General features: G+C 41.2%; 1 protein-coding gene across 1 annotated transcript in view; it reads left to right on the top strand.

The window, feature by feature from the left end:
* Positions 1 to 13,199, top strand: part of LOC307140696 (uncharacterized protein) — a 174,681-nt gene that overhangs the window by 40,359 nt on the left and 121,123 nt on the right. Inside the window, exon 3 of the mRNA XM_079840367.1 lies at positions 13,092 to 13,139. Within this exon, the coding sequence (XP_079696493.1) occupies positions 13,092 to 13,139 (48 nt within the window). The remainder of the gene's footprint in view (positions 1 to 13,091; positions 13,140 to 13,199) is intronic.

Below are 13,199 nucleotides of genomic sequence, written 5' to 3'. Positions count from 1 at the left end.
TTAATTAAACCATGCTTTGTGCAAGCACAAATGGATTCTAGAGCAGAGGAAAGGAAATATTCTTAAAGATTGTGTTATCCACCATAATAGGAATAATCCCCCCAATACTTTTACAGTGAATCTCCAAAATAATGAAACACCATAAAGACATTATGCTATTTATAGATGCTATTTACACCCATTATAAATACCTACTAGATTCTATTTACACTAAGTGAAAATAACATATTTTCTTAGCGATAGATGATTTTACACTAAGTACAAATAGTTGTAGATGCTATTTACTAAGTGAAATAGCATACTAAGTGAAAATTGTGATATATTCTATTTACACCATGTAAAAGTAGCAGTTATTTACAATATGTGTAAATAGTAATTACATGCTATTTATACTTTATTTTGACAGATACATACTATTTGCACCTCAGTATTGTTGTACATTAACATGATGCAATAATAACATAGAGTGTAAATGATTATATTTATTAAAATTATTAAATGGATGCAGCCTTAAGCCTTGTTTATACTTTCGCCTGGCTCCGCAGCGCGAGCCTCCGCTGACTGCGCGCGCTCCTCACCAAACGGACGAGGCGTTTATACTCGACGCGCTCGCCACTGTGCTATTCTTTGAAACGACAGAGGGCTACTCAGAGTAATTGTTTTATAAACCATCAGGAAAAAGCGTCGAGAAGAAGTGGGCTAATTTCATAGGCGAATGTACTCTGTGCTGATTATATTTATTTTAGTACACTTCACCAAAAACCACACTACAAAAGGATTGTGTAAAACTCAGTAAACCTTGATATTACTTGTGTCATGAGAACAAAATATATGCACACACGTATACAACTAAATTAACGATCTCTTAAATGTTTCCTAATTTCATTAAACATTTTAATTACGTTTCGTGATTTATTTTTATTTTTATTAAACATGGACCTTTATTTAAATGGGCTTATTTCTGCTTTTTAGGCTCATTTGCTTTTAGCTTTTAGCCTTGTTTATATATATATAATATATATATTATAATATATATATTTATATATACGAGGCAAAAATGACGTCAACGCGGAGTGCGCGTTCGTGCGCGTTGGGTGCGCAAGACCCCATTTCGCCTGGCGGTGTGCAGCGCATTTTTTGTAACAGCGCGCACGACTCCGCATCCGAAGATGAACGAGTTCTAGGCGAATCTAGCCGAGCATGACGTCTCATCACACCGGCACCCAGTTTGCACATACAAATTAGGTACTTATATTTACAAAATGAGTCTACAAAAGCAGAAATAAGGCCTTTTAAATAACGATCCATGTTTAATAAAAAAAATAATCACAAAACTAAATGAAAATGTTTAGTGAAATTAGGAAATATTTAAGAGATCGTTAATTTTGTTGTATACATGTGTGCATATATTTTGTCACAAGTAATATCAAGGTTTACTGAGTTTTATACAATCCTTTTGTAGTGTGGTTTTTGGGGAAGTGTACTAAAATAAATATCATCACCTGGGTTCATTAGCCCACATCTTCTCTACGTTTTTTCCTGATGGTTTATAAAACAATTACTCCAAGTAGCCCTCTGTCATTTCAAAGAATAGCACAACAGCAAACGCATCAAGTATAAACGCCTCGTCCGTTTGGGGAGGAGCGCGCGCAGTCAGCGGAGGCTCGCGCTGCGGAGCCAGGCGAAAGTATAAACAAGGCTTTAATGGGACAATAAAAGCCCTCCCTACCCCTACTCCTAACCCTACCCAATAAATACACCTGCTTGGAAGTTTCTAGTATGTTTAGTGAGACTTTAATTAGCTGGTTCAGGTTTGTTAAATTGGGGTTGGAGCTAAACTTTGCGGGACAGTGGCCCTCCAGAAACAGGATTGGACACCACTCTCCTAAAATCTTTGGAACAACATGAGGGTCTATAAATTGTCTGTAAATTGTAAAGTGTCTCTAATAATTTCCGGGTCACCTCGTTATGATTTCTGTGGCAAAAGCCAAAACTTACAAAAAAGAATGACTAGGCAAATAAATACTATCAAATCTAACTGTATTTCAAAGCAATGGTCGTAATTAGCCAGACCTCCCAGCATGAAAGCGCACTGGCAAAGCAACTCAACAGCAAAACTCATTCTGACTGTGCCTGTCTCTGTTTTGCGCTGTTTAGACTATAACTATGATCTGCCAGCAGTGTGATCACTTGCCCCAACAGTTAATGACAGTTAATGCTGTTTTTGTCTTCTCATGCATGATGCACTGAAAGTCCCACTAAACCCTGTTTATTCAGTGGCCTTTCCATAAACACTGGATCTCTGAGTCCACCACAGACCCCACCACACTTTTCCAAAACAGCACTCTGTACCAAGACGCCCACAGACATATGCACATACACATGAAAACACATACACACATACAAACTCACAGAAGCCAAGCTTATTGTTTTCCAGAACGAAATTGAAACCAGCAGATTTCCCCTGCCGTCATGCCTAAAGTATTCCAAAATATAGAGTCCAAATCCACAGTGAGATTATAGTGATCAAAAGACGCATTTTTCAAATGTGACAAAGACTGCTGAAGGATTTGTCTTTATTTTACAGTTCACTTATTCCACGTTGGAAGTCTGATCGTGTCTTGTTTTAGTTCTCCATTTTCCTATACATCTAAAAGAGCATGTACGTTTGAATAAGTTGATGAAGAATAAATAGAATTCCATGAATGAGAGAAATTGCTTTTTATGTGACAGATTTTGTATTTTAATGAAATATGCAATAGGTGCAGTAGATTATTTTTTTATGCAGGGTACTACAATATTCAGTATTTAGAGATTTAGAGAAAACATTTTAAATAAAATAGTTAATATCTTACATCAATGCATCCTTCAGGGATAATATATTGAATAACTCTGATTATCTAATCATCACGGTACCTGTTAGTGGGTGGGATATAGTAGGCAGCAAGTGAACATTTTGTGCTCAAAGTTGATGCGTTAGAAGCAGGAAAAATTGGCAAGCGTAAAGATTGGAGCGAGTTTGACAAGGGCCAAATTGTGATGGCTAGACGAGTCAGAGGCAGTTCTTGTGGGGTGTTCCCGGTCTGCAGTGGTCAGTATCTATTAAAGGTGGTCCATGGAAGGAACAGTGGTGAACCAGCGACAGGGTCATGGGCTCATTGATGCACGTGGGGAGTGAAGGCTGGCCCGTGTGGTCCAATCAAACAGACAAGCTACTGCTCAAGAAGTTAATGCTGGTTCTGATAGAAAGGTGTCAGAATACACAGTGCATCGCAGTCTGTTGTCTGTGGGGTTGCATAGCCGCAGACCAGTCAGGGTGCCCATGCTGACCCCTGTCCACCGCCAAAATCGCCAACAGTGGGCATGTGAGCGTCAGAACTGGACCACGTGGATGGCCGGGTGCGTGTGCGTCACTTTCCTGGGGAACAAATGGCACCAGGATGCACTGTGGGAAGAAAGCAAGCCAACGGAGGCAGAGTGATGCTTTGGGCAATGTTCTTCTGGGAAACCTTGGGTCCTGCCATCAATGTGAATGTTACTTTGACACGTACCACCTACCTAAGTATTGTTGCAGACCATGTACACCCTTTCATGGAAACGGTATTCCCTGGTGGCTGTTTTCAGCAGGATAATGCGCCCTGCCACAAAGCAAAAATGTTTCAGGAATGGTTTGAGGAGCACAACTACGTGTCTGAGGTGTTGACTTGGCCTCCAAATTCCCCGGATCTCAATCCAATCAAGCATCTGTGGAATGAGCTGAACAAACAAGTCCGATCCATGGAGGCCCCACCTCGCAACTTACAGGACTTAAAGGATCTGCTGCTAACATCTTGGTGCCAGATACCACAGCACACCTTCAGGGGTCTAGTGTCCATGCCTCGACAGGTCAGGTCTGTTTTGGCAGCAAAAAGGGCACCAACACAATATTAGGGTCATATTAAGGTCATAATGTTATGCCTGATCGATATACACTAAATTGCCAAACGTTTTGGAACGCCTGCCTTTACATGCACATTAACTTCAATGACATCACATTCTTAATCTGTAGGGTTTAATATGGAGTTGGCCCACCCTTTGCAGTTATAACAGCGTCAATTCTTCTGGGAAGGCTTTCCACAAGGTTTAGGAGTGTGTTTATGGGAATTTTTTACCATTCTTCTAGAAGCGTATTTGTGAGGTCAGACACTGATGTTGGATGAGAAGGACTGGCTCACAGTCTCCGCTCTAATTCATCCCAAAGGTGTTCTATTGGTTTGAGGTCAGGACTCAATATGCAATAGGTGCAGTAGATAATTTTTTTATGCAGGGTACTACGAATATCCGTCACCAGAAGCCAGTTTGTTTGTACATATTCATGTATAGCAGTGAATAACACTGATTATCTCTTCATCACGGAACCTGTTAGTGGGTGGGATTAGGCAGCAAGTGAACATTTTGTCCTCAAAGCTGATGAGTTAGAAGCAGGAAAACTGGGCATGCGTAAGGATTGGAGCGAGTTTGACAAGGGCCAAATTGTGTATCGGGTTGAGGTCAGGACTCTGTGCAGGCCAGTCAAGTTCCTCCACACCAAACTCGCTCATCCATATCTTTATGGACCTTGCTTTGTGCACTGGTGCACAGTCATGTTGGAACAGGAAGGGGCCATCCCCAAACTGTTCCCACAAAGTTGGGAGCATGAAATTGTCCAAAATGTCCTTTCACTGGAGCTAAGGGCGAAGCCCATCCCCTGAAAAACAAACAAAACAACAACACCATTACCCCCCCTCCACCAAACTTTACACTTGACACAATGCATCCAGGCAAGTTCCGTCCTCCTGGCAACCGCCAAAGCCAGACATCGGATTGCCTGACAGAGAAGCGTTATTTGTCAGAGAACATGTCTCCACTGCTCTAGAGTCCAGTGGTGGTGTGCTTTACACCACTGCATCTGACGATTTGCATTGCACTTGGTGATGTAAGGCTTGGATGCAGCTGCTCGGCCATGAAAACCCATTCTATGAAGCTCTCTACACACTGTTCTTGAGCTAATCTGAAAGCCACACAAAGTTTGTAGGTATGTAGCTATTGACTGGTCTGATTGGTTGAAGGACTATCCAATTGCAGAGTCATTTGAACTATGCCCATTGATCACGCCTCTTGTGCAGTAGAAAATACAGAGCAGACTCCCCAGACTAATGTTGTAATCTTAAAAGATTGAGCTTGGTCTGGTGATAGCCAGACAACATGGAAGTGATTGGAACACCTGAATTCAATTATTTTGAGGGGTGTCCCAATACTTTTGGCAATATATAATTAATTTAAAAAATAAATAATAATAAAAAAATTCTCTGCAACTTAAAAAAAAAAAATTATGATAGACATTCAACATGTCAGGTTGAGGTAGGGATGAGACGAGGACTCAATTGCAGGAGAAATTGACTTTTTATTTAATAATAAAACAAGAAAAACACAAGGAGCAGGGAAACACGAGACACGTACAACAGGAACAGACGATCCACCACAGGACTGCAAACACAAGGAGAATAAATAGGGAAGCAAACAAAAAAGGGGATAACGAGGGAAGATAGGTGGGGCAAATGAACCAATAATCAGGTAACAAGATGGGCGGGGTTAGACAATGGAAAGGAGAGCACATGGCACAAGGAACCATGTGCTCACATCAAACATGAAAAATACTGGAGTGTCAGGGCTCTGTCACAAAACCAAGGATAAACTAGACCGAAGTGACATAACATCCCTAACGAGGAACACCAAAAACAAGACAGGAACATGACAACACAAGACAGATACAGAGACCGAAACCAGCTGGACAGCCCAGAAAGTCTCTAGAAGGGAATAGGGAGGGACAGAAGGGTTGAGCCAGGGAGGCTCAGGCGGGTCTGGAGTCCCAGCAGAAGGCCAGGGTGGAGCCAGAGGGACACACCAGGGTGGCTCCAGCAGATCTGTAGTCCTGGCAGAGGGTCAGGGCAGGACCGGAGGGATGGACCAGGTGGGCACCAGTGGTTCAGAAGTCCTAGCAGAGGGCCAGGGTGGGTCTGGATGCTTGACTGGGGCCAGCTGAGCAGGAGGTTTGAGCAGGACCGGCAGCACAGTAAACTTGAGCGGGATCAGCAGATCAGGAGATTTAAGTGGGGTTGGCAGGACAGGCAGATCAGACAAGACTGGAATCAGGGTGAGGAAGGGAAAGCTCAGAAAGACAAATGCTCCAAGGGAAGCATGGCCAATGTAGTGGGCACAGGACAGAGTGTTCTCTGGGACAGCAGTCTCTGGTACAGCCTCTGTGGCTTTGACAGGGGAAGCGGGCAGCTCTGGGACCCCTGGGCTTGGGAGCTCTGCAGTCGGGTTCTCCTGGACCACCAGACTTGAGACCACCAAAGTCGGGTCCTCCTGGACCACCGGACTTGGGACCACTGAAGTCGGGTCCTCCTGGACCACCAGACTTGGGGCCACCGAAGTCGGATTTACCTGGACCACCGGACTTGGGAGCTTAGGAGTCGGGTCTTTGAGACCCATCGGAATTGGGTGAACGACAGGAGCCCTCCTTCTCCTGCACTTACGAGGATGAGGCGATGTGGAGACAACTGCCTCTGGGGAAGCTGCAGCATCTTTAGCCACCTCTGGGGGAGCTGCAGCAATCACAGGCACCTCAGGAAAAAGTGCAGCAGTCCCAACTGCCACGGGAAAGGCTGCAGTGTGCTCAACCACCTTTGGGTAGGTGGCAGATGAGGTGGACCCGCTCTTCCTCCTCCCTCTCAGAAGGGGTCATCAGAGGACTGGGGACATGACAATTTGTAAGAAGTGGGGAAGGACCAAGAGGTGGAGGGCCACCCTCCTCTCGACGGTGGTATATATATCCCACAAACTGCCAGAAAGACAGTATCCCCAGCATTCCCATCTCTCAGGCTCTGACAGGCTCATTAAGGCTGCTGTTAAAAATGTCCTTGAGCACTGCATCACCGATGTTGAGCCCTTCTGCTGCAAACACGAACTGGTAAGCAAACTCCTTCAAGCTGGCTCCCCCTTGCCGTAGAGAAAGGAGTTTGCTACGTTGGTCTGCTATCTGATGAGCGGAAGGGCAGGGAGATGGGAAAAGGAAGATGCCCATTTTTCTCCAGAGTCCTCTTTAGGCTAGATCGTTCTGTCAGGTTTTGAGGTTGGGATGAGACGAGGACTCAATCGCATGAGGAATGGGCTTTTTATTTAATATTAAAATAAAACAAAAACAAACAGAAACAACCCAGAGGGGGAAAAACAAGACTTGACTTGACTTAACTTGGCTTGGCACAAGGAGCAGGGAAAAACGAGACACGTACAACAGGAACAGATGATGACGATCCTGCACAGTACTGAAAACACAAGGAGAATGAATAGGGAAGCAAACAAAAGAGGGTAACGAGGGAAGACATGTGGGGCAAATTAACCAATAATCAGATAACAAGATGGGCGGGGTTAGACAATGGAAAGGAGAGCACATGGCACAAGGAAACACGTGACAAGCCATGCGCTCACACCAAACATGACAAACACAAGCACAGGGCCAATGAGAGGCTTGTTCGACCTCACCCAGCGATGCACAGATCGATCGGCAGCTCACTTGAAGCTGTGCATGCCGGTTAGAAATTTTGTCCAACTTGAGGCAGCGCCGACGCCACACGACAGTGACGTATGTCAACAAAGTGCCTCGAGAACGATCCGAGAGCAGTCGGCTTATACGGCTAATACAGCCGGTGCAGTTTCTCTAGAGCGGCTGCACGGACTCTGATGACGACACAGCTGTTCCACGATTGGCCAGATTCACCGCATGACAGCGATCACGTGTGTTTCGTGTTTATTCTAAAACCTTCAGCACCACTAAGGCGCACAAATCTGTATTTTATAACAGTAACATTTTCTTTTCATGTAGTCGCGATGTTATATTGTCATGTTTATCAAAATAAAACTGATTAAAAACGTAGACCCCACTTCATTGATAGTGTAGGCTTATATTGAACTTTATTCTTGTACAAATACACGCTGTATTAAGCAGTGCATAAAGTATACATGACAATAATGTCTCTGAAACATCTGTGTATTGCCAAATATTGCATTAATTTCACTTCAGCTGATAAAGTATGCAAACAGCGCGAGCGTCACAGCGGGAAGCAGAAAGTGTCCGACTTCACGTCTCCATTTGCAGCTCCTCCCCACCTGCACGCGGCTACTCTCGCCGATCGGTTGCATCCAGCCGCAGCCGATGTCGAACACACCTAAAGACAAATTACAAACCATGTGCTTACACAAAGACAAGACAAATACAGGAGTGTCAGGGCTCTGTCACAAAACCAAGGATAAACTAGACGGAAGTGACAGAACCCTGACACAACATTAGAGTATAATTGAAAGATATCAATTTCAACATTTAATAGGCTTAAAAAAATAACAACTTTTAATTTAAGTGAACTTAAAACAATCCTCACATAAACCCATTATAAATGTCATATTTACCGATGGCCTTCTGTCTAACAGGAAATATACAGAAATTTAATAAAGTCTGCACTGCATAAATTATAAATTAAATATAGATTCATCCTAATTATAGCTACACTTTTTCTCTGTTACCTTTTGTTCTTTGATAAACATTAATGACAAACATCACAGAAACTGGTTTATTAGGCTGCTTTACGACTGGCCACTGCCGAAAATGACGCGGATCTGATGCGCTTTCACATGCATCTCATTTTCTCACAACTCTTTAAGTTCATTTAAGACGTTATTGAACTCATTTAAGATTGCTCTTATCAGAAAACGAATTGTGTGTGTTTTTGTTTGTTGAAGCGTGAAATAGAACTGGATTCTGGCGTGTCTTTCTGTGTGTTGTGTGTGTCGGCACAATCGCATGTGTCAATGCTCTTAATTTTGACAGCACTAATATATATAAATGGACTTTATTTGTTAACAAACTATTTATTATCATTAACATTCAGTATTAAATGTATTTCATTGAAATTAACATTAATTTATCATTTCTATTTGGTTTTCCTTTTGCTTTAAGGACAGCTCACTCAGCTCACTCAGGACATGCACTCAAGCTGAATGAACTTTACAAATTTATGCAAAAACTGATAATCATGTTATCTAGCATGATTTGAGAAAGATACAAAGATCATCTTTCGCTTTGATGCAAGCAAGAACATCTGACTGTCTGAATGAGTTTATTTAGTCAATTCCACAAATTTGCTTAATTGAATAGTGACCCAAAAAGGGTCTTTCTTATTCATTTCACATCTTAACAAAATCCTAAACAAATCAATTTATTGTCAGGCTTAAATTTTAGATTTTAAATGTAGTCTCAGACTTTTGGACCCCACTGTATAGACAGTGTTTTTGCTTTAATATAATTGGTAGATGGATTTGATGATGAATACTGCATTCTTGTTTGATCATATTTTTAAAAAGAGCAATTATCCTGTTGCACAAGCCTTTTGTCTGACCAAGATTGGTGGGACAGTAGACCCTGTTCTCAAAATACACACACACACAATGACTCACGCTTCTTTTAAATGGAAGGAAAGGAAAGAGGAGACGTGGCGAGACGGTGTGCCTCTGACAGTGGAGCTGAAATCAGTGATCGACCTGTCACTTCTTGTCTGATTGCCATCTCCCTGAAAGAAGGTCAGGCATATACGCCTAAAGTGCCTCTTAACCACATTTTATGAAGCCAGAAAATGTAATCCAATAACCGTTTGACTCGTGATTGCTTTACGCTCGGCGGCTGGGAACGATACTACTCTTAAAAGCAGCTTAGGTAAAAAAGAGAAAGAAAAGAGAACAAAGGCAAATTCCAGGTCCTTATCTAATTTCAGGAAGAGCAGTTACAGTGCAACTGCAGTGGCCAAGAACCAGCCGAAGAAAACAAAATGCTCATAATTCATTTTCTCTTCCTGGCTAATATATACTTCAAATACGGTCTGGCTCATAACAATGTAGCTGCACTTATTGTCCGTGACAAGGCAGAGAAGAGGCTTTTCAGGACAGCAATCTTTAACACTGCCCTCTTCCTCTGTTCAAGCTCACAGAGACAAATAACATGGCACAAAAACTAATTAGCGAGCAGGAACTAGTTAAGAGAATGGCCTTTGAGAGTGGAAGCTGGGAGCCCGAGGCTTGATTTAAATATAGGGCCAGAGTCAGTGACTGAGTGTGCCTGGGAGATCCTGCCCCCTCAAGGCACACCACTCGCTGACCTTTGACCCTCATTAGGCAGAGGGCATTCCTGGTAGGATGAGGCCCTCAGTGGTGTACAAGGGCGTAAGAGGAATCGGAACGACCGCGTCAGACCTGCCCCGCACCAGAACACGACCCGTCGTTACTCGCAGTGCTTACCCCACGAGAAAGAGAGAGAAAGAAAGTGGCTATTGAGATACCACAGATCAAGGACAATGTCATCAATTACTGCTCCGCACAGAGCTCATGTCAAAACCACCGCAATTACTCGCTCCATATACCCACATAAATATGTTTTCCATTTTTTTTATGAAAGTCTGCCATCTGGTTTCAGTCTATTGCAGTTAATGGGAAGGATCTTACGTGAAAAAAAATAATACGCTTTCCAAATATGTAATCTAATCCATATGAAATAACCCTCAGAGTTGTGGAGCAAATGACAAGAGAAAGTAGATATGATTATGGTGTGCAGAGAGTCTTTAAAGGCAATGTCAGAATGAAATATTTAAATATGAAAATTAAGTAATACATGTACTATTATTGTTCTAAAAGCATGAAATAAATTATTTTGAGATAAATGCGGCATTTTTAGGTAAGTTATTTTATAAATGGACGTTGCAGATTTTTGTCTGATTTATTGTCTAATTCAATAAGGTTGATGTGTAACATCGCTATTTAAGGCCTTGGTTGTTTCTTGGTGCGTGTTTGTGACATATGAGTGCAGTTAAGTGGGTTCTGTGTGTGTGAAAGTAATTTTAAGTGGTTGAATTTAGATACCATTTCTCTCCCTCTCTCTCATGGTTTGATAATTCCCATCATTGCAAACAGACATGCATTTCCATTCATTAGCCAAACACTCTTAGCAATCAGGCCATAGCGCCAGGGGCACCAGGCCTCTTGTAAAATCACATCGCTTAATAGCACTGTTCTATAATTATATGCCATTAACATCTATCAAAATGAGCTCCCACATGTCATGCATATAAGCTCTGGATTTAGCAACTGTGTTCCCCCACTATGTATTTCCATTACGGAGACCAGCATCCATTGGGATAAAATAGGCTAATTGCTAATGTGTAATATTTGTACGATGGGCTCCTTAATTATTTAGATAATTAATTCTAGTTGTACCCCATTTTATCAACCAAGCACTCTTAATTATCATATATGGAATAGCTGAGCTATATCAGATGCGTGATACATGACATGTTGATTATGAAAAGTGGCCGTTCACCGTAGAGAACATCTGTTGTTCCATTAGTGCTCATCTTTTTTAAATAAACATCTTTAACAGCCAGTAAATGATTACTAATTCTATTTTACACACAGTAAAAAAATATATATATATATTCTTTGGTAATCTACAAAACACAATTGTATTCATTTCTTTTTTCCAGAAAAGGGATAGATCTCCCCAAATTGTACATCCTGTCATCATCTAACATAAAAAAGTTGTTTTGTCTCCATGCTTTTATTTATGTCTATACAATGGAAGTCAATGATAACCAAAACTTCTTCAAAATATCTTCCTCTTCTGTGTTCTGCATTAAAAAGAAAGTGGAATGACATGAAGATGAGTAAATGATGACAGAATTTTCATTTTTGGATGAACTATCCCTTTAAGTCAGAAATAGTATTTAAAGCTGCAGTCCGTAACTTTGTTCGGTTAACAATGATCCAAAATAAATTTTTGAGCAAGTACATAACCAGCCAGTGTTCAAAACTATTTCCTTACCTTAGCCCGATTCACAAGATTGCAATAATGTGTTATATTTTGAGTGGCACTGGTAGCTTTCCGTGGGAAATTCGAGCATGGCGCCATTCCTCTTTGTGTCATTAAGTCACATCTGTATACATAAAGAAGGAGTCCCGGCTAGTATGTTTTAGCATGTGAGGATGCTGCAGGTGGCGGATAATTTATTCCCTTTTCTAGCAGCAGCAGGAATAATTAAATTTATAATTTTGATAGCGGATTGTAATCCAGAAAGGTCCAAACGACAGTCATCTAAAGATTCACTCGTAGTCGAAAGCAAAAGATTAAATTTTAAAGAATTTGAAATCTACAGGTAACTCTAATACACACTAAATAGTGTACACAATTCTGATGTTGTTAACATTACCAATTTAAGAAAAAAGTATAACAGTAATAATCATTTGCATGGTTTGATGCGATATGAGCTAAGCGATCGTTAGATTCAATCACAGTTTGTAGCACGATTTATTGTAATTTTTTGGGGGGTTTTTTTGCCAGTTGGTCAGAACAAAAGTGGTAGACATGTTACTTACTTGTATTTTCTGTTGAAAATTCTTATTTTGTTCATACTTCCAAGACGTAAAATCTGTGATTCCGAAGTACAGTATCAACACCGGTGCGGTGACTGAATGTCAGCCACACATACTCCTCAAAACATTAGATTCATTCGCGCTGAGGAGCCGTGCTGATGCACAACCCACGTTAGGATGATAATTCCGCAAATAACTGCAATTGTAGGTTTCAAACAGAGATGGTGACAAATAGACAAAACTTACAGACTGCAGCTTTAATATGACTGAATCGACCTGACTACATAAGTTTGAACATAAGTATGTTTTAAGCATTTGATCAGGTAGAAATAGCATCTCTGCACAAGCTCCTACTTGATTATTTTCTGAACATTTCTAAAACTTTATAGATTAGATTCAGCTTTATTGTATTTGTGTTACAGTGCAAAGCCAATGAAATACACTTGGCATCCAGTTAGCAAGTGTAATCGTAAATATATTATGGTAAAATACTATTTGGCGATCAGCTTTGGATTAAAACATCTGTTTAATGATTTAATGTAAATGAGTACTGCAATGTAATGTAATGCACTAGTTGTAGCTAATTATTTTGCATTTTTGTGTAGGGTCTGGGACGAGAGGAGAGACTGAGGTGTAGCATTTGCAATGCTGAGGTAAGTGTATGTATGTGTGTGTGTGTGTGTGTGTGTTTGTTTGTTATTTTAGTATTATTT

This window comes from Gobio gobio (genome assembly GCF_949357685.1).
Source record: "Gobio gobio genome assembly, chromosome: 17".
In the NCBI taxonomy this organism is placed as follows: domain Eukaryota; kingdom Metazoa; phylum Chordata; class Actinopteri; order Cypriniformes; family Gobionidae; genus Gobio; species Gobio gobio.
This window is presented reverse-complemented; position numbering and strand designations above follow the sequence as displayed.